The sequence below is a fragment of the Ahaetulla prasina genome, chromosome 1 (assembly GCF_028640845.1).
Source record: "Ahaetulla prasina isolate Xishuangbanna chromosome 1, ASM2864084v1, whole genome shotgun sequence".
Taxonomy (NCBI): Eukaryota; Metazoa; Chordata; class Lepidosauria; order Squamata; family Colubridae; genus Ahaetulla; species Ahaetulla prasina.
The window spans coordinates 361,878,765-361,905,395 of record NC_080539.1 but is presented as its reverse complement, the minus strand read 5'-3'; the positions used below and the strand labels follow the sequence as shown (position 1 = coordinate 361,905,395).

Genomic DNA, 26,631 nt, shown 5'->3' with positions numbered 1-26,631 from the left:
TCACTTATATTCTTCCTTATTCTGGGATATTTGTGCAGAGTTCATTAAAAAGAAAAATCCCTTTTCTCATGAATCCTTCAAATAACTGTACCAATCTCCTCTCCCCATTCCTGACTTGTTTCAGACAAGCGAACAGATAAGTCAGCTGTATCCGGAGCTATCCGTTTGCACATTAGTGTGGAGATCAAAGGAGAGGAGAAAGTGGCACCTTACCACGTGCAGTACACCTGCCTTCATGAAGTGAGTGAAAAGGCACATAGCAATTCAGAGGTTGCTTTTTGTGATATGGTGCACAGATCCCAGCCCTATATACAAGTATACTGGGAAGTGCAGGGAGCCATCTCATCCTGCTATAGAACTGGGCCGAAGTTTGTGGACGCAACCCTTTGGTTTACCAGATTATTGTTATGCGAACATTTACAGCGGCCGACCTTCTTGCCCTGCGAGATTCCCCTCTCTCGCGGGTTTGGCCCTCCACATTATCGAGGGCCCATCTTGAGGACGGGTTTTGGAACCCGAGAGGTGGCATGCCAAAAATAGGAGACTCAGGGGATTTTTAATTAACTGTTTTAATCGGTTTTTTAAGGGGAGTTTTAATGGGAATTTTAAGGGGAGGGTGGGAACTGACGGGGTAGGGTTGGGAGGGTGGGGGTGGATGGGTGGGGAAACCCGTCAGGAGGGGCTAGGTCCACCATGTGTTGTGTAACTTAATAGGTCCTGGGGTTATGGCGAGGGGTGTCGTTCCAGTTTGTCAGGGTCGAGCTATTACTACGGTAAGTGGGAGAGGCAGATATGACGGAAGGGGGGGGCCACATCAGGTCTCGGGGGCTCGCCCTCGCTGTTTACGAGCGATTGCGTGCTCCGGACCCCCAGAAATTTCCCGTGACCCGAGTGGCCAGGGTAATCGGGACCTGGGCCTCCGGCTGATGTTATGTAATGCCAGGTCCGCAGTTAATAAAGCCCCCCTGATTTCAGATCTTATTCAGGAAGGGACCGCGGACGTTATGGGCATTACGGAAACCTGGCTGGGCACCGAAGGGGGGGTCCCCCTAGTGGAGATGTGCCCACCAGGCTTCCGAGCATTCCATCAGCCGAGGGCCCAGAGTAGGGGTGGAGGGGTGGCGGTTATCATTAAGGAGAGTCTTGAGCCGAGGGAAACCACTGTGCCTCAGATAGCTGGGTGTGAATCCCTCTTTGTGAAGTGGGGTCGTAGAACTCAGGTGGGCTTGTTGATCACGTACCTGGCTCCTTGCTGCGTGACTACAGCCCTGCCTGAGCTGTTGGAGTTGCTGGCCGGGTTGGCAGTTGAAACCCCCAGACTGTTGGTCATGGGGGATTTCAATTTGCCATCAGCCGGCGTAGCATCCTCGGCAGCTCAGGAGTTCATGGCTTCCATGACGGCCATGGACCTGATTCAGTTTATTGACGGCCCTACCCACGTCGGGGGAGGTACCCTAGACCTGATTTTTATCTCTGGCCAGTGGTCTAATGATCTGGTTTTAAATGATTTAGTTGTTGAACCTTTGTCATGGTCAGATCATTTTCTCCTTCGTCTAGACTTTCTGACCGCTACCCACCACCGCAGGGAGACGGAACCAATGCGCTGGTTCCGTCCCAGGCGCCTGATGGACCCGGAGAGGTTTCTGACGGAGCTTGGGGCGTTTCCGAGCACCTGGCCCACGACTCGACTGAAGAGCTAGTTGCGGCCTGGGAACGGGCCGCGGCTGGAGCTTTGGACCGTGTCGTGCCTTTGCGGCCTCTGACCCGGCGTCGGTCTCAACCAGCTCCTTGGTTCTCCGAGGAGCTGAGGGAGATGAAGCGCCGGAGAAGACGCCTAGAGAGTGCCTGGAGATCCAGCCGCTCTGGGGCTGACGGACACTAGTTAGGTCCTATAGTAGGACCTACCTAGTGGCAATGAGGGCTGACGTTCCTACATTTCCTCCTCATTGCGCCGGCAGATAACCGCCCGGCCGCCCTGTTTGGGTGACCCGCTCGCTCCTTCAACAGGAGGGGCGGAGGACCCCTACAAGGCGTGCCGAGGAGTTTAACGGTTATCTATACGACAAAATCGTTCAGCCGGGATAGATTGGATCAAAATTGGGTAGATCCAGGCGAGGGTTCTGAGGCCCGCCTTGTTGAGGTGGTTTGGGATGACTTTGATCCTGTGACTCCGAGGACATGGACAGGTTGCTGGGTAGGCTGAACGCCACCACATGTTTACTGGATCCGTGCCTCCTGGTTAGTACTGGCTACTCAGGAGGTGACACGAGGCTGGCTCCAGGGATTACAAATGCTTCTTTGTGGGAGGGGTCTTTCCGCGGCCTTGAAAGAGGCGGTGGTGAGACCCTCCTCAAGAAGCCTTCCTGGACCCAGCTGTTTTAGGAACTACCGGCCAGTCTCCAATCTTCGCCACGGCGAAGGTTGTAGAGAGTGTGGTGGCATGTCAGCTACCCCAGTACCTGGATGAAGCTGTCTATCTAGACCTGCTCCAGTCCGGCTTCCGGCCCGGATACAGTACGGAGACAGCTTTGGTCGCACTGGTGGATGATCTCTGGAGGGCCAGGGATAGGGTTACTCCTCTGCCCTGGTCCTATTAGACCTCTCAGCGGCTTTTGATACCATCGACCATGGTATCCTGCTGCGCCGGTTGGAGGGTTGGGAGTGGAGGCACCGTTTATCGGTGGTTCTCCTCCTACCTCTCTGATCGGACGCAGACGGTGTTGACAGGCAGAGATCGACTCCAAGGTGCCTCATGTGTGGGGTGCCGCAGGGGTCGATTCTCTCACCCCTCCTGTTCAACATCTATATGAAGCCGCTGGGTGAGATCATCAGTGGCTTTGGGGTGAGATACCAACTGTACGCTGATGACACCCAGCTGTACTTTTCCACCCCGGGCCACCCCAGTGAAGCTGTCAAAGTGCTGTCCCGGTGTCTGGAAGCCGTACGGGTCTGGATGGGGAGGAACAGGCTCAAACTTAATCGCTCCAAGACGGAGTGGCTGTGGATGCCGGCACCTCTGTACAGTCAGCTGCAGATGCGGCTGTCTGTCGGGGGTGAATCATTGGCCCCGATGGAGAAGGTACGCAACTTGGGCGTGCTCCTGGATGGTCGGTTGTCCTTTGAAGACCATTTGGCGACCGTCTCCAGGAGAGCATTTTATCAGGTTCGCCTGATCCGCCAGTTGCGTCCCTTCCTGGACCGGGATGCCTTATGCACAGTCACTCATGCTCTCGTTACCTCTCGCCTGGACTACTGCAATGCTCTCTACATGGGGCTCCCTTGAAGAGCACCCGGAGACTTCAGCTAGTTCAGAAGCGGCTCTGCGGGTTATTGAGGAGCGTCTCGGGCTCCCACATAACACCTATCCTGCGCAGACTGCACTGGCTACCTGTTGTTTTCCGGTGCGCTTCAAGGTATTGGTTACCACCTTTAAAGCGCCCATGGCTTAGGACCGGGCTATCTACGGGACCGCCTACTGCCGGCTTCTATCTCCCATCGTCCGCACGCTCCCACAGAGAGGGACTCCTCAGGGTGCCGTCAGCCAAACAGTGTCGACTGGCGGCCCCCAGGGGGAGAGCCTTCTCTGTGGGAGCTCCGACCCTGTGGAACGAACTTCCCCTCGGACTTCGACAATTACCTGACCTTAGGACCTTTCGCCGCGAACTTAAAACTTATTTATTTCATATGGCTGGACTAGCCTGATTTTTATTTTTATTGGATGGGTTTTTAAAATTTTGTGATTTTACGGGGGAGTACGTTTTTTAACATTTTGGGCATTTAAATTAGTTTTTTAAGGGATGTTTTTAATTATTGTGTGTATTTATATTTTATCTGCCTGTTCACCGCCCTGAGTCCTTCGGGAGAAGGGCGGTATACAAATTAAATTATTATTATTATTATTATTATTATTATTATTATTATTATTATTATTATTATTATTATTATTATTATTATTATTATTATTATTATTATTATTATTATTATTATTATTAATGGTTGGTTCCCAGAGTGACAAAAGTTCATGAGACTATAATTTAAGAGTCATCTGGATTGAAATGGGCAGCTATAGAAATTAAATTTTTTTTTGTTTTTGTTTTACATTTATATCCCGCCCTTCTCCGAAGACTCAGGGCGGCTTACAGTGTATAAGGCAATAGTCTCATTCTATTTGTATATTTTTACAAAGTCAACTTATTGCCCCCCCAACAATCTGGGTCCTCATTTTACCTACCTTATAAAGGATGGAAGGCTGAGTCAACCTTGGGCCGGGCTTGAACCTGCAGTAATTGCAGGCTGCTGTGTTCTAATAACAGGCTTCTAACAGCCTGAGCTATTACGGTGCCTTATTTATTTATTTAAATAAATAAATAAGCAAGCAAGCAAGCTGCAGACTCCCCACTGACAGTCAAATGACCTGCCTCCTCAGAGGATTGCAGGAAGGCTGTTAGGAAAGAGTCTTGGAGGTCATATAGTCCAGTAGTCCTCAACCTTTCCGGCTTGGCTGCCTAGCAGAGGGGTGGGATGGGGAGAGGGGATGGTTCTGTGTGAGGGGTAGGTGGGCACATGTGAGTGCACCAGCTCCATTTGTGAGAGTGCCTACCACTCACACAAGTGAGATTGCCAGCGTGAGTGTCCACTGCTCACACAAGTGGAGCTGTATGTGTATACACACTCATCTGCCACTTGCGCAGACAGGTTCCAAACAGGGCACAGTCAGGGGTGAAATGCTACCAGTTCACTCCCGTTCGGGCGAACCAATAGTGATAAAAACTACCAACTTGTGCGAAACAATAGTAAAAAAAGCTACCGGTTCAGGCAAATCGGTAGTTAAAAAAAGCTACTGGTTCCTCCAAACCGGTATTTCCAATGATCAGCTGTGCAGCGGGGTTTAGCTTTGCTAGAAAGCAAGAAATCCTATTTTCTAGCAAAGCTAACTCGCGCGTCACAGCTGATCCCCCCCTTGCTGTTCTACTCACTTTTCCGAAGCCTCCTTTTGGCACATACTGCACATGCGCATGTGTACAGTACGCACTAAAAGAGGCTTGGGAAGGTAAGTAGAAGCAAGGGGAGGATCAGCTGTGCAGCGCAGTTTAGCTTTGCTAAACTGCTTTGCAGGAAAGCGTAATGGTTTTGGTGAGTTCTTCTCAAGATAATATCAACATTAGTTAAAGTTAATACTTTAATTCCCACAATGGACGACTGGCTGGAAAAACTGATGGAATTAGCAGAGATGGCTAAATTGACTGCCCTAATCAAATAAAAGAATACAGCTAACTTTGTTTCCACCTGGAAACCACTTCTGGACTTTGTGCTTGAGATGGGGAAAAAATGAAACTTTGACTTTGGGTTTTGCTGGTTAGATAGGTTAGTTGTTATAAAAGTGGCTACTATGTATTACAGTATTACACAAAAGTTAAAAAAATGAGGCTATATGTTATTCTTATTCTACTGTGCTAAAACGAGTCAGAAGTCAATGATTTTCTTTCATTTTCTTTTATCCTACACTTATTCCTCTTCTCTTTTTCTTTCCCTATTTTCCCTTTATTTTCATTTTTCTTTGTATTTAATGCTTTGATAAACTAATAAAAAAAATTTGAACAAAAAAAAATAGCAATGTTCTGTTGACCTCGATACAAACCACTCTCCTTTCTTGACCTCCTCAGTCATGGGAGTCTTCTGATTTAATTTTATTCCTTCTCTAAATGGCTTTTAGAACCTATTCCATTTTGTGACGGACATTCAAAACAACGGTGTCGTCAAAATCCCAGATGCAAAAGGAGACGATGCTTGGAAAGTATATTTTGATGAAACTGCCCAGGAGATTGTGGATGAGTTTGCTATGAGATATGGAGTGGAGTCCATCTATCAGGCTATGACGTGAGTATCTGTAATTCAGGACAGACTGTATATTTATCTTGGATCTCAGAACATTAGAATTCCAGAGATTTGAAGGCACGGCTTCTGCATCCTTCCTGCTTAAAAAAATGTTGATTTTTTGGGGGGGATATACATCAATATCATTATATGAACATGAGGCATCTGCGTATCATTCATTTAAATACAAATAATAATAGTAATATTAATAATATTTGTTACATTAATCATACTTATGTAATTGTGGTGTTATTATACATATTTATATTAGAGTATGTTCCTTCATTGTTTAGTTCAGTGCTTTTGTGTGCCATTCTAATAACAATTACAATATTATTTAAATGTACATAGTGATAGCATCTTTCAACATCTAATCTTCACATCTAGCTATTACTTTTAGCATATTATATAAAAATATATAATATATTCCCCCTTGATCTTGTTTCTATCTCTATTCTACCTCTCAATAAAGCCAATCTTATATTAAACAGCATTCCCTTTCTAATCATCATCTCTTGCCTGCTTTAGTATTTTAATTCTTATTCGTTTTTTGACTTGCCTCCCAAACTCCTCCCTTGGGTTTCTTCCATCTCTATTATTTTGCTGCTGTACCACCAGAAAATCTGCCCAAGTCCCTTTCTTCTCTTCAAAAATATCTTTCTTTTTATCCAAGCCCATTTTTGATCTCTTCATATATATTGTCCCTTATTTGATTCATAAGTTTTTCTTGTCTTCTCCTTCTTCTTTTCTTCTTTTCTTGTTTTATTTGTTGATTTATCTGTTCTGTCTTTTCCTCTAGTCTTTCTATTATCTCCTCTATTTCCTGTGTTTTATGATCTTCATTCATTGTCCTTTGTTGAACATTTTCTGATTTCCCCACAATGTCATACATTAAGTCTTTTATCTCCCTGTGGTTCTTTATCAACATATTAAATGTTAACCGCTTTAAACTAGATTGCAGAAAATATGACTTCTGTAACAGAATCATCAGTGCTTGGAACACTTTACCTGACTCTGTGGTCTCTTCCCATAAACCCAAAAGCTTTAACCAAAAACTTTCTAATATTGACCTCACCCCATTCCTAAGAGGACCATAATGCACAAACGTGCCTACCGTTCCTGTCCTATTGTTTTTCTTTTTCTTCTTCCTATATATATATATATATATATATATATATGCTTATACCTCCCAATATTTACTCATATATATGTTTATATACTATATAATCTTTTTATATGATACTTATATATATTGTTGTGATAAAATAAATAAATAAATAAATAAATATCATAAATACTTTGGAGCATCAACACCATTTCTTTTTAAATCCACTCATCTCCCCCTGATGCAACATCTTGTCTTATTTTGATAGGTCCAAATATTGCTCAATAGCCTGTCAGTAGTCTTTCACCACCCCAAAGTCTCAATTGTCTACGAACTCAGAAAGCCAGTTTAGAAACTGTTTGCTCAATCCTAGCATTGCTCCTCAGGGGAATGCAATAGTTATAGGTTTTTTGTTTTTTTTGTCCCACAGTTAGTGAATTAGATCCATTTAGGTAATCCAGGAAGATTTCCAAATGTCTCCTTAAATCCACTCTGTAAATTCAGTCCTAGATCTTGGCATTTAAAAGATACTTTCTTTAGATGTCTTCCATAAACTCACAGTTAAACCTCCAATAACCATGAAGTAGATAGATATAGAACAGTAGATAGCACAGTAGTCCTCCAGGTGTTATTTATTTCCACTTTTTCCCTCCTTTGTCTTATCAATAATTCCCAAGGTTGTAGAAGTTTACTATATATTCCATTCACCAGTAGATGGCACCTTCAGCTTAAATTTTAAGGTTGCACAAAATCTGACAAAGATTTATTTCAGGTTTTTTGCAAATAGTCAATATTCAGACAAATAATTCAAGCATTTTAAAATGTCTTATCAAAATATTGCCAATAAAGTTTAAAAATCCAATCTTTCTATATTTTAAAGATTTTGTGCTCTCCCTTTAGTTCCTTTCCTTTCAGGTCTATAATTTTTCTCTCTGTAATATTTGCCACTTTGACAAGCATTTTAAAGAGTCTCTTTTCCAAGGTTTATTTTCTTTAGGGTTAGGTTCTACGTAAAAAAAGAATCACCTCACCCAGTTCATGTACATTGCTCCAGTATATTCTTTGTTTCTTCAGCTGCCCCAGCTTCATGGCAGCCATAATGGCTGCCTCTCCTCTTTGTTGTTGGATGGGAGGTAATCCCTGGATCCAGCTAGAGAGCCACCACTCTCCACAACCTGCAGGGTGCCCCTCCTTTCTTCATCATCCCTACAGGGTGACTTTAGCCCCTTAGGGGGCCCTCCAACGAAGAAGATTCTGCGTGAGTTTGTGAAGCCCCGCTCCTCACGTCTGATCTTGTCGTGACATCAAACCCAACTTGATAAAATTCTTACATACAGAGAATTATTACTTGGGCATGGTGACCAAACGTATGTAGAGTTATTCATTAAATAATTTCAGGCTGCTGTTTAGCTGGATGTCCTTCTACAGCAGGGGTGAGCATCTATGGCATCTTTATGACCTGTGGACTTCAATTCCCAGAATTCTTGAGCCATGCTGGCTCAGGAATTCTGGGAGTTGAAGTCCGCAGGTTGTAAAGGTGTCATAGTTGCCCATCCCTGTTCTACAGGAATCTTGTGGATCAAAAATTGTGAGTGGAGAGACAATACAAAGATGTAAAGAAAGCAACACCAACAATGGTTGTAAGTCCAGTGCAGAGAACTACAAAGGTGATTTTGGAGAAAGAATGTGGCAGTTAGTGAAATATAAATTAAGCCCAGGATTGGAAAAGCATGTTAGAAAGAAACGTGACTGCATCTTGATTCTCTTTGGTACAATGGGGAGGAAAGGGAAAACGTGGTCAGCTTCCAACATTCTGCTTTTATACTTTAAAACAATAAAAATATACTTCCAGCAGTCTTTGCGATATCTGTTTCCTGACCTGGCTTACCTCAAAGAGCTAAATGCACAGTGATAATTATTTTGTGACCGTGAACCCAAAATTCTGTAAACGTGAATTCAAAATTTCCTTAAAATGCCATATGTATTTACCAACCCCAGACTGTTCCTACCTCTGGCTTAGAAACTACCTGAAGTTTCCTTTTTCTCTGTGTTTCCATGCTGCAGGCACTTTGCCTGCCTTTCCTCAAAATACATGTGCCCAGGGGTGCCTGCTGTAATGAGTACTTTATTGGCCAACATTAATGCTTATTATGCTCATACCACTGCCTCCACCAATGTCTCTGCCTCTGACCGTTTTGCCGCTTCCAATTTCGGGGTAAGTCCGATGGTGCGTAGAACACTCATTTCTTACTTTTACTCTTTGCTTTTTTCCTGGGGGGTGCATGATGACAGAGGGAGCGGCCTGGTGAAAAAGGACACCTGATTCTTTGTGTGCAGCCACTCACTCAACCCCAGAAGAAGTTTTGTGGGGAAAAAACCCTCACAGCCTTATCAAATGATTTCTAGGGAATCATTTGATGTCCCAGGGGTTGGTGGTGGTATTTACGCTGCACATATCTCTCCAATAGAAAGAGAGAACACGTTTGCTCAACCTATATAAGTCAACACAGAGGTTGGTAAACTATGGTTTAATATGAGCAAGAACAAACTCACAGGGCTGGGTTTAATAGTAAAAACAATTGGCAGGGGAGGGATTACTGGAAAAATATAGCCAATCCTGTGGTGCCTTTTTCCTAGAGCCCTCCCATAGCAGTAGTCATAACCTGAAACCAGGTCAAAGCTCCCTGGTTTAATGGTTCTAGACTTCCAAATAATTAGGGCAACCTTCCTTCCTTCCTTCCTTCCTTCCTTCCTTCCTTCCTTCCTTCCTTCCTTCCTTCCTTCCTTCCTTCCTTCCTTCCTTCCTCCCTCCCTCCCTCCCTCCCTCCCTTCCTTTCCTTTCTCACTCCCTCACTCCCATTTCCATTAAACCTCCCCTCCCCTCCCTTCCCCTCCTCTAATCTTTACTCCCTCCTCTCCTTCTCCTCTCCCTCCCTCCTTCCCCTCCCTCTCCTCCTTTCTTCTCTCCTCCTCTCCTCTCTTCTCCTTTATCTCCCCTCCCCTTGCCTCCTCTCCCCTCTCCCTTGCTGTCCTTCGTCTCCTCTCCTCTCCTCTACCCTCCCCCTTCCCCCTTCCCTCCCCTCTCACCTCCTCTCATCTCCCCCCTGCCCGCTTCTTTCCTCTCCCCTCCTTTTCTTTCCAAACAGTTTATTTAACTCACTGTCCAAGAACCAAAAAGTAGTACACGTGCTTCCTTCTCCCATATTATCCCTATAAGAATTCTGAAAGGCAGGCTGGGTTGTAAAGTCACCAGAGTGACTGGATATTAGGAAGCTTTGGGAATGAGAACAAAATCTGAACTTGGATCTCTTCTACAGCTAGCCCAGTTTCCCTGATCTGAAAACACTAGCCATGCCAGACCTGGTTACTACTGTATGTGGGTGGAAGACCACCAGCATAGTCCAGGGCATAATATTGTAATGGGTTGTGAGAGTAACTTGGAGAAAAATGAGGAAGAACTATTCAGTGTTGCAAGATTGATGTCAGCCCTTCAAGACAGACCAGGCCTGGACTCCAAAGTATCAATACTAAAACTACCTTTATTATAGGGCCACACTAACAGCTTCTTGCAACTCTAAATGTGCCCCCCTCTCCGCCTTTATCCTAGCGAGAATGCAATTGTACGCCTCCCATGTCGCCCTGGATAGTGAGATGGGTGGCATATAAATTAAACAAATAAATAAAGTTGTGAAGGTAAATTCTGGGACACTTTCTGCATTCCCATTCCTCAGTTTATCTGGACTCAGATTGCTCTTACCTGACTTAGGTTCTTCAAGGTCATTCTCACAGCCCATTACACACATAAACTGGAAAGTCAAAATAGCAATCAGTCTAGAAATGCCAGATATTAAGCTTTCCAGAAACACTTGGATGGAGCCCTAAGAAGCAGTCCTGGCCTATATCAACCTTTGATCTCCCTTGGAAAGCTCTTAAGCCAGCAGGGTTTGGAGTCACCTAGCTGCAGCTCAGCATCTCTGAACTCCACTGAAGGCCAGTTGTTAGATTGCCTAGACATTTCTCTGCATGCCACTTTGTGTTCCATGATGAAAGAAAAAAGCATAATATGAAAGAAATAATCATAACTTCTAGAGGTTAACATTAGGGGTTCGTAACCATTCGTACTTCGTATTCTGACAATGAAAACTTGGGGTTTGAGAGATGGGTTAAGAATGCAGAAGACTTTACTGTTGTTGTTTTTAAGAGTGGTGATCTGCACAGTCCTGAGAGTCCTTCTCTTTATATACAGATGTACAAAGCAACTACTAAACCAGGAAGGCTTTCAAATGGTGACAGGATGTTGTCTGAAAGAGATGCGGCCAAATTAAAATGTTTAAAAAGCAAAGCCATTTTGGAGATCACTTCCCTCAGAGCAACCGTACCGGACTTATAGTTAACCTCCCCATAGGCTAGTTTATATAGGTAACTTCCCTGGAAGTACTATAAAGACTAGCAAATAGCCATCTAATAAATGAAGGGCCTCCAGGACCTGGTTAGGTATAGGAAAATGTTGTGGGGGTCATGGACTAGAGAATTAAACCTTGAAGGATCCTGTCCTTGCTATCTTCTGTCCCTCATAGAAAAGCAAAGATTTGTCCAAAACAGAAGTTCCAATGTTGAATAGGAATGGCGTTTCCCAATGAAAAGGTTTAAAAAAACATCACAAACAGGCAGAGGTTTGATTGTACCATCATGGTTGCCAACGTGATTTTCGGAGGGTGGGGGGTGTCTTTGTTTTATTAACATAGATCAGATGATGATGCCATGGGAAGGGCTGGGGCTGAAAATCTTCCACCCTTCTTCTGCTTGACTGCAGGATCTTAAGCGGGTTTTAAAAGTGGGCATGGGAGCATTTCCTCCCCTGGAGCCCCTGCCTTCCTATTCCTCTCTATAAAATGCCCCTAAATCTCAATTAAGCAGACGGGATGCTGGGGGCGGCTGCCTCCGACTCTCAAGTGGCCGATCTCTGTTTTAAAAGGGAAAACCCCCAAACCATACTTCTAGATCTCTTTGCACTTCTTCACCTGCCTCACTCCCTATTCAGTTAGGCAGGTGTAATGGAACAAATGGTGTTTGACTTCTTCAGGAAAGCAAACTAGTGGGAGAAGAAGGTCTCTGTGAAAACTGGAGGTTGGGCCTTCTGCTTCTGGTTCTCAGTGGATTCATAACCTGGAAGCTGGTGACAGTCTCCAGGCAGCACATGGCTGACTCGCTTGGCTTCTCCACATCTTTCGCCAAGCCTTGGCTGTTTATCAAGCCAACCACAACAAGGATGATGCATCTCTTTGGGCCTACTGTTGTGGTTCTTGAGGATCCACATCCAGAGGCATAAATCCAAGGGGATCCTGAAAGAATCCATTGGAAGCAAAACAATGCTGAAATGTTCTGTTGACAGTCAGGTCTCTCCTACATCGAAGCTAAATGGAATGGCTGCTGAATCTCACTTCAGTGTGGGTAAGGGATAAAACAGAACAACTGGGAGCAAACTTTTTATCAAAAGGGGTGCAGATTTCCACTCTGCATCTGAAGTCCTGCTTCAGAAGAGTAAAACCCCCACTAGGCCCTCTACTTGTACTTTCTGGTGTGTGTGAATGTGTGTTTGTGTGTGTGTGTGTGTGTGTGTGTTGGTCGGGTGGATTCATCCAGTGAGGTCCTTACATGTTTGCCCTGGGGGAAGTGACATTGAGCTGTGGTCTCTTTCAGATGACAAATGCCATTATGTTTTTTACCTTTTCTAAAGCATCTCTAAAATGCATCTTCTCTCTCTCTCGTGCACTTTTAAAAAGTCAGCTAACAGAGGCTTGTTCACACACCATTCGAAGCCAGTGACTTCTAACTTCATGGCTATGTCTGCCCTCATCATGTTCCCTAAATCAGGAGTCTCCAAATTTGGCAGCTTTGAGACCTGAGGATTTCAACTCCCAGAATTCCTCAGCTAGCCATGCTGGCAGGGGAATTCTGGAAGATTTCCACAAGTCCACAAGTCTTAAAGTTGCCACGTTTGGAGACCCCAGCTCTAAATCAACAGTTTCCATCATCGAACGTAAAACTATTATGGACCAAACAACAAAGTTTGCACGTTTTTGGATGGGGTGGAGAGAAAGGGAACCCAACCTCTTCTCATCATGACATAGATGTGTCTTAACAAGCCTCTGGATGTGCTTCTTTAACATAGCCAGTTTTGTCCTCTGGTTAAGGTCTGTGTGGGCCTCTTTCCGTTTATGTGTCTTGAGTCACCGCTGCAAAAAAGTCGTATTGTTTTGATAAAGCAAATGTTAGGTTGTGTACAAATCTTGTTTCTTTCTTCTTTTTTTCCTCTCAGAGAGCCTAAAAATTGGGTGTTTCCCTCCCCCCCAAAAAACCAGACTGTGTCGCTTTAACCCTCTGTGTGCCGTGGCCGGTGCTAAGGCGTGCTACGGAGCCTATGTTTGCCGGATGCGCATCTGTGCTCTTTTTTTTGCAAGGATCGCTTCTCGTTGTCTCTTGTGCCTTAGGGCTAGGGGAAGAGGCAGGACAGGGAGGGGGAGGATGGGAGGGAGGGAGGGAGGGAGGGGGCTGGAGGGGGTGGGAACAACGTCCTGGAAGGGGAGAGCCAGAAATGCATGATTGCAGAGACCAGGTTGGAATGAGGTTGGGATGGGGGGAGAGGGAGTTTGGGAGAGCTGAGAAGCAAGTATAGCGGGCTAGTTAGGAGACTTTAGGAAGGTAGCTGTATATTTTTAAATGTACAGTGTAACAGACACACACAAAGCCATCACTATGCACAAAAGACATCCTTTACAACAGTAAAAAAAAAATCATACATGGAGTAAAGACATCATGTCAGATTTTCTGAAAGCAAGTATGGTTCCCTTAAAATTTCTCAATTATTTCATCCAAGGAGGAGTTTCCCAAAGACATTGAAATGCCACCATGGGAAATGATCAATAGGTGTGTCAAGGTGTCCATTGCAGGGAATTCAAAAATACTGATGAAGGCGATTGTGATGCATGTAAAAACAGGGCTGGGTTTCAGCTCCATGGGCAGGGCTGCCATCTTGACTTTTTTGACCCCTCTGGAGATGTCCCTCCTTCTGTTGACATTGGCTACTCCATATTTTCCAGCACAAGGCCTAGCAAGGAAGAGATTCATTTAAGACGCTGAACTCAGCCAGTTTCTTAACCAATGAAAGAAGTTAAACTCTGAGAAGCTTTTAAAATGCTCTTTATTTGAATTTCTTCCCAAATCATGGCCTTAAAAGGGCAATTAGAAATCATAATCATCATCATTATCATCATCATCACCTTCCATCATCTTCCATCATATGATGATATTTGTAACATCCAGATTTGCCTATCCCAGGTCCTTGGTTCCATGGCTTAGGGCCTGGGTACTTACGGGATCGCCTGCTGTTACCGCATGCCTCCCACCGACCCGTACGCTCTCACAGAGAGGGACTTCTCAGGGTGCCGTCCGCCAAGCAATGTCGGCTGGCGGCCCCCAGGGGAAGGTCCTTCTCTGTGGGGGCTTCCACCCTCTGGAACGAACTTCCCCCGGGTTTACGCCAAATACCTGACCTTCGGACATTCCGTCGCGAACTGAAGACACATCTTTTTATTCGCGCGGGGCTGGCTTAAATTGATTTTAACAAATTTTTAAATTCTTAGAAATTAATTTTAGATGGGGTTTTTTAGCTTATTATATATTTTACTTCTCAGGCCAATTTTAAAATAAGTTTTTTAATTGCATTTTAAATTTGTATATTGTACCGTCTGTTTTATTCTTGCCTGTACACCGCCCTGACTCCTTCGGGAGAAGGGCGGTATAGAAATCAAATAAATAAATAAATAAATAAATTGGTAAGGACTTGATAAGTAGACAAAAATGCCAAACCAGTTCAAAGAATTTGTTAAAAGCGTGATGAGCTCTCGGCTCAAGGGGTGCCTGTTATGGGGTGATCGTGTAATAATTCCTGTTAAGTTAAGGGGCAAGGTATTGGACCTCCTCCACGAGGTCACCCAGGCATCGTAAGGATGAAGGGTTAGCTAGAAGCTATGTATGGTGGCCACTCATGGGCGCAGAGATTGCTGAGAGGGTAGGGAAATGCCAAGCTTGCCAAGAGTCCAGACCGCTACCCCAACAGCCCCAGTCAGAGAATGGGAAAAGCCCCAAGGGCCTTGGTCAAGAATCCACATTGACTTTGCTGGCCCTTTCACGGCCAAACGTTCCTAGTGGTGGTGGGCGCATTTTCCAAATGGTTAGAGATCATACTTATGAAGTCCACCACAGCCGAAGCAGTAATCGCAACCCTCGCCACCTATTCGCAACTCACGGGTTGCGGACACTCTGGTGTCCGACAATGAGCCCCAATTCACGGCAGCCCAGTTTGAAGAGTACCTGGCAGAGGAAGGCATCCGACATGCCTCTCTGCACCTTTCCACCCTCGTCGAATGGCCTTGCAGGCGTTCCGTCCGGGCGCTAAGGAGGCGTGTCAGGCTCAAGCCAGGTGACTGGCAAACAAAATAGACTTTCCTAGCCGTCCAGCACAGAACCCCAAGCACAGCCACGGGAAAAGCCCAGCCGAATTGCTAATGGGACGAAACTCCGGTGCCCACTTGACCGTTTGAACCCCATTACACACCGAGGGTTACAAGGGGAGCTAGAAAAAACAAGGGAAATGAGCATAGGCGACGGGTGTGGGCCGAAACTATGGGGACGGCCGAGTTGGGTCGCGGACAAGTAACAAAAGTAACAGGGCCAAAATCGTCGTGGTAGAGCTACCAGACAACCGAATGTGGCGGCGCCACATAGATCAGTTAAGGAAACGAATAACTGACCAAACCAAACCAACAGAGACAGGTAATGACCAATACCACTTTGAATCCACAGCTGACAATGACCGGGGGCGCAAGACTTAGCTGAGGTCCCAGAGTTCCAGCGACGCCATCAGGTCCCGAGGGAAACAGCAGGAAAATTCAAAATTAATCCAGGCGGATGGCCAAGAAAAAGAGTCGGCCAATAATCCAGAGCCCGATGGCCTAGAGAAAGAGCTGGGAGGAGAAAACAGCCCCTCCGACCAGCTCAAAACACCACCCAGAACTGAACCGCGCAGGTCAGAAAGAACTAGGAGACGCCCAGGTTATTTGCGTGACTACGTCGAAAAATAACATGTGAATAAATATGTAAATAAGACCAAGTGTTTTCTGGGAGGGGAGGAGTGTTATGTATTAACAGTTGTGCCTTTAAATATTTGAGCGGGAAATCAGCACGTTGCTGATTGGACGAAGCCTCCAGCAGAACTGTATAAAAGGAGAGGTTTTTGCCCCAGCCTGTTGCTGGGTTCACCCTATATTAAAGAGCTGTTGTCACTACCCTGGTCTCCAGCCTCGTTACTTCCCGAACTTAACAGATCCTGTCCTTGCTATCTTCTGTCCCTCATAGAAAAGCAAAGATTTGTCCAAAACAGAAGTTCCAATGTTGAATAGGAATGGCGTTTCCCAATGAAAAGGTTTAAAAAAACATCACAAACAGGCAGAGGTTTGATTGTACCATCATGGTTGCCAACGTGATTTTCGGAGGGTGGGGGGTGTCTTTGTTTTATTAACATAGATCAGATGATGATGCCATGGGAAGGGCTGGGGCTGAAAATCTTCCACCCTTCTTCTGCTTGACTGCAGGATCTTAAGCGGGTTTTAAAAGTGGGCATGGGAGCATTTCCTCCCCTGGAGCCCCTGCCTTCCTATTCCTCTCTATAAAATGCCCCTAAATCTCAATTAAGCAGACGGGATGCTGGGGGCGGCTGCCTCCGACTCTCAAGTGGCCGATCTCTGTTTTAAAAGGGAAAACCCCCAAACCATACTTCTAGATCTCTTTGCACTTCTTCACCTGCCTCACTCCCTATTCAGTTAGGCAGGTGTAATGGAACAAATGGTGTTTGACTTCTTCAGGAAAGCAAACTAGTGGGAGAAGAAGGTCTCTGTGAAAACTGGAGGTTGGGCCTTCTGCTTCTGGTTCTCAGTGGATTCATAACCTGGAAGCTGGTGACAGTCTCCAGGCAGCACATCAGCTGACTCGCTTGGCTTCTCCACATCTTTCGCCAAGCCTTGGCTGTTTATCAAGCCAACCACAACAAGGATGATGCATCTCTTTGGGCCTACTGTTGTGGTTCTTGAGGATCCACATCCAGAGGCATAAATCCAAGGGGATCCTGAAAGAATCCATTGGAAGCAAAACAATGCTGAAATGTTCTGTTGACAGTCAGGTCTCTCCTACATCGAAGCTAAATGGAATGGCTGCTGAATCTCACTTCAGTGTGGGTAAGGGATAAAACAGAACAACTGGGAGCAAACTTTTTATCAAAAGGGGTGCAGATTTCCACTCTGCATCTGAAGTCCTGCTTCAGAAGAGTAAAACCCCCACTAGGCCCTCTACTTGTACTTTCTGGTGTGTGTGAATGTGTGTTTGTGTGTGTGTGTGTGTGTGTGTTGGTCGGTGGATTCATCCAGTGAGGTCCTTACATGTTTGCCCTGGGGGAAGTGACATTGAGCTGTGGTCTCTTTCAGATGACAAATGCCATTATGTTTTTTACCTTTTCTAAAGCATCTCTAAAATGCATCTTCTCTCTCTCTCGTGCACTTTTAAAAAGTCAGCTAACAGAGGCTTGTTCACACACCATTCGAAGCCAGTGACTTCTAACTTCATGGCTATGTCTGCCCTCATCATGTTCCCTAAATCAGGAGTCTCCAAATTTGGCAGCTTTGAGACCTGAGGATTTCAACTCCCAGAATTCCTCAGCTAGCCATGCTGGCAGGGGAATTCTGGAAGATTTCCACAAGTCCACAAGTCTTAAAGTTGCCACGTTTGGAGACCCCAGCTCTAAATCAACAGTTTCCATCATCGAACGTAAAACTATTATGGACCAAACAACAAAGTTTGCACGTTTTTGGATGGGGTGGAGAGAAAGGGAACCCAACCTCTTCTCATCATGACATAGATGTGTCTTAACAAGCCTCTGGATGTGCTTCTTTAACATAGCCAGTTTTGTCCTCTGGTTAAGGTCTGTGTGGGCCTCTTTCCGTTTATGTGTCTTGAGTCACCGCTGCAAAAAAGTCGTATTGTTTTGATAAAGCAAATGTTAGGTTGTGTACAAATCTTGTTTCTTTCTTCTTTTTTTCCTCTCAGAGAGCCTAAAAATTGGGTGTTTCCCTCCCCCCCAAAAAACCAGACTGTGTCGCTTTAACCCTCTGTGTGCCGTGGCCGGTGCTAAGGCGTGCTACGGAGCCTATGTTTGCCGGATGCGCATCTGTGCTCTTTTTTTTGCAAGGATCGCTTCTCGTTGTCTCTTGTGCCTTAGGGCTAGGGGAAGAGGCAGGACAGGGAGGGGGAGGATGGGAGGGAGGGAGGGAGGGAGGGGGCTGGAGGGGGTGGGAACAACGTCCTGGAAGGGGAGAGCCAGAAATGCATGATTGCAGAGACCAGGTTGGAATGAGGTTGGGATGGGGGGAGAGGGAGTTTGGGAGAGCTGAGAAGCAAGTATAGCGGGCTAGTTAGGAGACTTTAGGAAGGTAGCTGTATATTTTTAAATGTACAGTGTAACAGACACACAAAGCCATCACTATGCACAAAAGACATCCTTTACAACAGTAAAAAAAAAATCATACATGGAGTAAAGACATCATGTCAGATTTTCTGAAAGCAAGTATGGTTCCCTTAAAATTTCTCAATTATTTCATCCAAGGAGGAGTTTCCCAAAGACATTGAAATGCCACCATGGGAAATGATCAATAGGTGTGTCAAGGTGTCCATTGCAGGGAATTCAAAAATACTGATGAAGGCGATTGTGATGCATGTAAAAACAGGGCTGGGTTTCAGCTCCATGGGCAGGGCTGCCATCTTGACTTTTTTGACCCCTCTGGAGATGTCCCTCCTTCTGTTGACATTGGCTACTCCATATTTTCCAGCACAAGGCCTAGCAAGGAAGAGATTCATTTAAGACGCTGAACTCAGCCAGTTTCTTAACCAATGAAAGAAGTTAAACTCTGAGAAGCTTTTAAAATGCTCTTTATTTGAATTTCTTCCCAAATCATGGCCTTAAAAGGGCAATTAGAAATCATAATCATCATCATTATCATCATCATCACCTTCCATCATCTTCCATCATATGATGATATTTGTAACATCCAGATTTGCCTATCCCAGGTCCTTGGTTCCATGGCTTAGGGCCTGGGTACTTACGGGATCGCCTGCTGTTACCGCATGCCTCCCACCGACCCGTACGCTCTCACAGAGAGGACTTCTCAGGGTGCCGTCCGCCAAGCAATGTCGGCTGGCGGCCCCAGGAAGGTCCTTCTCTGTGGGGCTTCCACCCTCTGGAGCGAACTTCCCGGTTTACGCCAAATACCTGACCTTCGGACATTCCGTCGCGAACTGAAGACACATCTTTTTATTCGCGCGGGGCTGGCTTAAATTGATTTTAACAAATTTTTAAATTCTTAGAAATTAATTTTAGATGGGGTTTTTTAGCTTATTATATATTTTACTTCTCAGGCCAATTTTAAAATAAGTTTTTTAATTGCATTTTAAATTTGTATATTGTACCGTCTGTTTTATTCTTGCCTGTACACCGCCCTGACTCCTTCGGGAGAAGGGCGGTATAGAAATCAAATAAATAAATAAATAAATAAATTGGTAAGGACTTGATAAGTAGACAAAAATGCCAAACCCAGTCTGACCACAGTCTGTCTGACTGTGCAAATAATAATAATAATAATAATAATAATAATAATAATAATAATAATAATAATAATAATAATAATAATAATAATAATAATAATAATAATAATAATAATAATACAGAAGGTACTTGGTTGATACCTAGGACGCTGACAGCAACCCAAATCAACCATTAGCACCAGTCAATGGTATTTGTGATGCCTTTTTTGAATGTTCAGTTGATTGAGTTTCATGTTTAATGAATAAAGATTATTATTATTATTATTAGTAGTAGTAGTAGTAGTAGTAGTAGTAGTAATAGTAATAGTAATAATAATAATAATTTATACTACAGCATAAAGTCACAGCTGCCAATTCTTTAGTTGGTGCAAAAATATTAATTATTATTGCCATTATTTTGGTACATTTAAATGTTCTGGTTTTAGTTGTTGGATGAAATTGATACCTGAAGAGTCTATTGCTCTAACTTTCTGTTTTGTTTTTGTTTTTTACATTCCTAATTTCATGGGTAATTTACTTCAGCTTACAGTTTCTTTAGGTTGTTGTCACTGCAGGACACTTATATGCAGTGGTGGGATTCAGCCAGTTCGCACCACTTTGAGAGAACCGGTTGTTAACTTTCTGAGCAGTTTGGCAAATTGGTAGTTGGAAGAAATCATTAGGGCAGAGAACCGGTTGTTAAATTACTTGAATCCCACCACTGCTTATATGTATATCTGAGGTGATACATTTAATCCTCATCATTTTTCATAAGTAAAATGACACATAAAATAAATCCATGAGCATTTTTTCCACCCACACATGTTATTTTAAATTGTGCCAGAAAGCCCCGTCATTGAATTAAGATTATTTTTCTCTAGTACTGTACTGATTCTCCACAGTATGCTTATGCGTCAAATCAAACATTAAATAAAATGATGTATCATGCAGCCATTGTACAGGTAGCTCTCACTTAACAACTGGTTGCTTAACTATCATTCAACATTGTACTTCTAGAACTGTCTGGTTTGGCACCACTACCAAACAGGACAGGTACAGACTTTGATGGATAGTTAGGCCTGCAGAAAAAAACAATTGCAACCAGCCTGCCTTCCATTGAGGACCTGTATACTGCATGGGTCAGAAAGAGAGCTGAGAAAATATCTACAGACCCCCTCACATCCTGGATATAAACTGTTTCAGCTCCTCCCCTCGGGCATTGCATGGCAGGGCATTTAATGCCAAAACAACTAGACACAAAGGTAATTTTTTCCTTTGTGCCATTGCTCTGCTGAACACCTAATTCCCACAGCACTGTCTTATGTCTAAGGATATTTGCCCATGTAGTGGGGCTGTATTGCTATTATCCTTCTCATCTTCCCTACTACCTTCTCCAATTAGTATCTTATGATTATATTATTTTGTTGTTTGTATGTACACTGAGAGCTTACGTGCCAGAGACAAATTCCTTGTGTGACTCCAATCATACTTGGCCAGTAAAGAATATTCCATTCCATCCATTCTATTATGTTCTGTTCATTGTAACTAACTCCCAAAAAGTTACTTACAACTCATCCTTAAAGTTAACAAGTGCCATACCACACCCACAGTTATGTGATTGCATTTTGGGTGCTTCACAACCGGCTTGCACTTACGACCAGTTGCAACATTCAACACTCACATGAATGTGATTTGCAATGCTTTTGCCAGTTTCTGATTTTAAAAAATTCCCATTTGAAAGAATGAATTCAGGTGATAATCACATAATTTATGTAATGACTGCAGCGGCTCACATTACAATTTTTGTAAAAAAAATGGTCATAAAATCACATTAGATCACATGGCGATCCATTTAATGACCACAAAGACTTTTCATAATTCTATCATGGTTGTTAAGTGAGGACTACCCAAATTCTTTCATTTAAGTTTTCCCTCCTCCAATAGCTTATCAATGTGTATTATTGAATAATAAGAAAATAAATCTGTAGTAGAGAAGCATACCTAAAAATAACATTTATGCAGTAAAATGCACGGTTCCATCAAAATTCCCTGCAACGTTTTATCAATTAACAAGAGTAACATAGATGAAATGAAAACCCCACCACGACCTGAAGAAGCTAAAGATATAACAAACTATCATTCAAATCAAAACTAAAATCAAATTGTAGCTGAAGAGCATTATAAATCAAACAAAGGAAGCACATTTTCATACATTTAACATACCGTGTTTCCCCGAAAATAAGACCCTGTCTTATATTTTTTTGAACCCCTGAGATCAGCGCTTGGCTTTATTGACATGCGCTCAAAAGTCCGATTGGGCTTATTATCAGGGGATGTCTTATTTTGGGGAAAACAGGGTAGAATAGCTTGTAAAATGTATTTATGGTGGTAAATTGATATAACTCTAGGGAGAAGCTTTTGCTATAAAACCTCCTACCACTCAATCTGCCCTTGTTTCATCAACACAGAGAACATATATTATTTGTTTTCACAGTTTATATTCTGCCTTTTTGCTTGTCAGGCAGTCAAGGCCACTGAGAATTTAAAAAACCCATAAACATGAAATGCACTTCTAGTTCATCCCTTATGGGACTTCAGATGGTGGAGTTATATAAACCAGGGTTAAATTGTTAACCATGCCTATTCACTTCTATGCAATTGTAACATCAGGAGGGACACTGGATTTATTTTTTCCTAGATCTTGGGTTACCACACTTCCCTCCACTATCACCATGCTGTCAAATATACTCCTGTGTTGTTGGAGTTTCTTTTCTCCCATAGAAGTGAATCAATGCTATCCTGACATAGGGTCAAGAATAAGAGAATAGCTTCCAGCCCTGAGAAAATCAAGCCTAAAAGACACAACTGAGGCAATGGCAAAATTGAGGATGGAGGCATAAATAAAGGAAAATATAGGATATTTCTATAGAAATATCTGCCCTGATACACAAACTGTCAGCATCTACACTTACAATACACTTTTTCTCCACATGAGTCTTAATGGAGGGTATAGGTCTGGTTTCTTAATATCACTGAGCCATGTTAAAAAGAACAGCAAATGTGACTGTAGCCCGGTAGCCAGGAGGGAGTTGATTTGATATCAGCCTGGCAATTTGGCAAATGTTTCATTGCCGTGTGTGGCTGTGCATGCCCAGTGTTATTAAGAAACACAGCATCAGCTGGGACTAGGCCTTGGAAAGCCAGAGGTGGAAGGGCAGGGAAACACAGTGAAAAGGATGGGAGTTAGCCTATGTGATTGGATAGGGGAAGACTGGGGTGCCCTAAGGGGTGGTTATTTTCTTAAAGGACTGTTTTGCTCTTTGCATGCAATGTCGCACCAATGCTAAGTCCCTTGTCTCCTCTGCTTTGCTCAAGAATCTTTGGGAACTGTGGTAGTAATGATGGCAGAAGCAGCTTAATCAGGAAATCTTGCTCGATACACCCCAATAGGTTGAATCAATCCTAGTCAGGTATAGGAAGTTGGGACCAGAGTGGGCAACCTTTCCCAGGGTTCCAGATGTCAGCAAAGAAGAAATTTGGGGCTAAAGGTTGCCCATCCCTGGATTAAAGAATCGAATCTGATTTTCCTTCTTTTCTCTCTGAAAAAAAAAACAACCAGAACAAAGTTCTGGAGCTTATTACTGTAGCAGTGAGCACTTACAACAGCTCTTTAAGGTCAGATAGTCAAGTGGAATTGTTCCCCGATAAAAGTGGGCCCGATGCATAGGTTTTGCCAGGTTCACAGATCCAATTTCTTGGATCAAGGCATAAGCAGATAAACCAGGATTCCATAAAGAGAGAGCTGGGATTTCTAGTGGATTGCCATTTACTCCAAAATGTGGACATCTTACTCTTTCTCTGTAAGTCTGCAAGAAAACTGTAACTGTGTCTCAATCTGGTAGTACTCCTCATGAAAAGAAGATGGTAAGGGTAATTTGGAGGGAAGTGGGGCGGTGGGGGCGGTAGGATTCTTCCAACTAATGTCCAAAAGAAGATAGGCCAAATAAGATCATTTGTAGGTGTCTTTTAGTTTTGCATCACTAAACCAATTCCCTGCCCTAAAGTTCAAGAGTGGTTTCTTAATCTTCATTATATTAACTTGATGAAGCCTGAACCAAGTTCAAGACCAATGGTGGGGCACGGAGGGAGGGGGTTCAAGGTCTCACTATTTTTAACTTCATTTACCTGCTTTTGGGGCTCTCTCTTTTTGCAGAAAGAACGGTTTGTCAAACTGCTGGACCAGCTACACAATTCCCTGAGGATCGATCTCTCAATGTATCGGGTAAGGAGGGGCAATTGCTTAGAACAGGGAAACAGGCAGATTCTTTGAGGTAATCTTGAATGTTAATTTGACGTTGAATGAAAAGAAGCAAGTGTTTAGGCCTCTTTTGTTTATGTAGATAACAAGGAGCACAATATCTAAACATTAAACTTGCTCCCAGTTTTCTGGTTTGTTTGTTTGTTTGTTCGTTCATTCATTCATTCATTCATTCATTCAACATGTTTATATGGCTGCCTATCTCCAAAGGCGCTCTGGGTGGTGTAGAAAGATAAATCAAAGCCAAACTCACAATTCCATTAAAGAAAAATCTAGTTGAAGTGCCCCATTCAAATCTCAATAACAATCTAAATGTCAGGGTTCCAAGGAACACCTCCAACGAAATAAAGCTTTGAGGCTTGAGGTTCCTCAAAGTTCCAATTTATTAGAGATGTCATGCTGGCACAGCTGGGAAAACCCGAAACTGAAAGCTTCCAGGTTTTCCACATCCAGTTGACAGTTCACAGCCCTGCCCCACACTCACAACAAGTTCATCACATTTTCCAATCAACTCTTCACACTCAATTGGATACAATCTTCAGGCAATCTCCATCAGATGCAGAATGTCCTTGAATACATAATGTTGTTATGACTAACTTTCTACCTCTCCAACAACAACCCCCTCCCAACTTCCCCAGCTAAAATATGTGGCAGTTAAGAAGCAAAAAGAAAATAGCCTTCCAAAACTGACACTAAAAAGCAGACCCACATACACATCAGAGCTCTGTTACTCTGTATTCTGCTAACTTCATGGCCTCAGTGCCTGGAGGAATCACCAGGTCTTCATGGCCTTCCAGAAATCAAAGCCATCTCTCAGAGGGGAAGTTGTTGCACAAAATAGGGGCTATGATAGAGGAGGCAAAAACTATCAGAGAGGCATGGATTGAAAGGTAATCCATGCTGTACAAGGAATTTGTAGAAAGTACAGAAAATGACCTTGAAAAAGTTAGACAGTTCCATTCACAGAGCAACAAGGCAAGAGAGCAAGTTTGGTCTAATGGTTAAGGCACTAGGCTAGAAATCAGGGGACTGTGAATTCTAGTTCCTCTTTAAGTATGAAAGCCAGCTGGGTGACTTTGGGCCAGTTACTTTCTCACCCAACTCACCTAATGGGATGGGGAAAATAGGAGGAGGAAAGGATGTTAGGTATATTTTCCACCCTTAGTTATTTATAAAAAGTAATAAACATGAAATTTAAAAAAAATCTAAACTCAAGCCCAAAACAATCTGAGAAGAAGAAGAAGAAGACAAATTCCTTGCGTGTCTAATCACACTTGGCCAATAAAAAATTCTCTCCTCTCCTCTCCTCTCCTATTCTATTCTATTCTAAATGAAAGAATTCTGACAGATGCTTTTTTCTGTTGCTAATCAGGGTCAATTCAGTTTGCTGTGAAGATTTTTTTACAATAGCATTTTAAGCATTTCACATGTATGGGGGTGGGGAGTATCTCATCGATTTAGTAGTGAATGAAGCACACAAGTGTATGGGAGAAAACCTTTTATCACCACCAATTCAGATACCTCCAAGCACTAGTGATTTCCCTTAGAGTGAGAACCAAATGTCTTTCCCATCCTTATCTTCTGTTGATATACAGTATACAGGATTGTCTTATTAAGAATAAAAGTATTGCCAGAAAGTAATCCATAAAGATTTTGTACAAGCAGATTAAAGGCAGTGGTATGGAGTGTAGGTTCACAGATGAACAAAGACATATCAAATGATGGCTGCAATTTCTCCTATTTCTCAGAATAATTTCCCTGCCAGCAGTCCTGAAAGATTGCAGGACCTTAAATCAACAGTGGACCTCTTGACGAGCATCACATTCTTTCGGATGAAGGTAAATCTCCAGTTCTCCCATCCTGGAAAGATGGAAGGCAATGTCATTTTTGTGCTTCCTTAATTTATGGTACTACTTATTGTGTGATTTAATCTGTTTTAGAGTTGTGCAAGAATAGCCCGTTCCATTGTTCCAAAGTTCGAGAAATAGCCTGTTGTGTCTTGTCCGCTCTCACCGCAGCCGGGGTCTGCTTATCTGCTCCCGAACACGGAGGAATGTATGCCTCCCGGCCCCAGTCCTGGCTCCATGCCCAGACAAGCTGCAGAGGAGGGGGCACCTCCCGGTCCCAGCCCTGGCTCCATGCCCAAGCAGGCTGCAGAGGAGGGAGCATCCCCCAGCCCCAGCCCTGGCTCCATGCCCAGGCAAACGGAGCAGCTAGACCCCTCCCCCTCCTCCACAGCATGTGAGCCTGAGGAAAGTTTACTTCCAACAGCTGATTGGAGTGACCCTCGCATCAGAAGATTGGATAGGCGGAGGCAACAGAAGGAAGGGAGGGGCAGGCCTTAATGAGTGCTGAGTCATGGAGCCACACCCCATGGCCTATATAAAGGATCTGCTTTCTGGCAGTCTCTGAGTCAGGCAAAGTCGAACCTATCTTGCTGAAGTCACTTACTGGTCTCCTGCCTGCTCTGAGGACTTTGCTAGGACTTTGGGCAGAGCTGCAGAGGCAAGCCTGATTCGGATTTCCCTGACCCGGCCGTCAGCGGAGGAGTGGGACACGACATAGCCCAACCAAATTCAGATCTCTCTGACTTGGGTCTCAAACCTGAGAATGATTCAGAAAAAATAGAAGTTTTACAAGAATATGC

The 26,631-nt window shown here is 43.8% G+C and overlaps 1 protein-coding gene across 1 annotated transcript in view; it reads left to right on the top strand.

Moving 5' to 3' along the window:
* The window catches only part of UNC13A (unc-13 homolog A), a 264,443-nt gene that overhangs the window by 175,668 nt on the left and 62,144 nt on the right, over positions 1–26,631 (top strand). The window contains exons 19-22 of the mRNA XM_058163052.1: positions 5,714–5,877; positions 9,044–9,194; positions 23,880–23,948; positions 25,733–25,822. Of these exons, the coding sequence (XP_058019035.1) occupies positions 5,714–5,877; positions 9,044–9,194; positions 23,880–23,948; positions 25,733–25,822 (474 nt within the window). The remainder of the gene's footprint in view (positions 1–5,713; positions 5,878–9,043; positions 9,195–23,879; positions 23,949–25,732; positions 25,823–26,631) is intronic.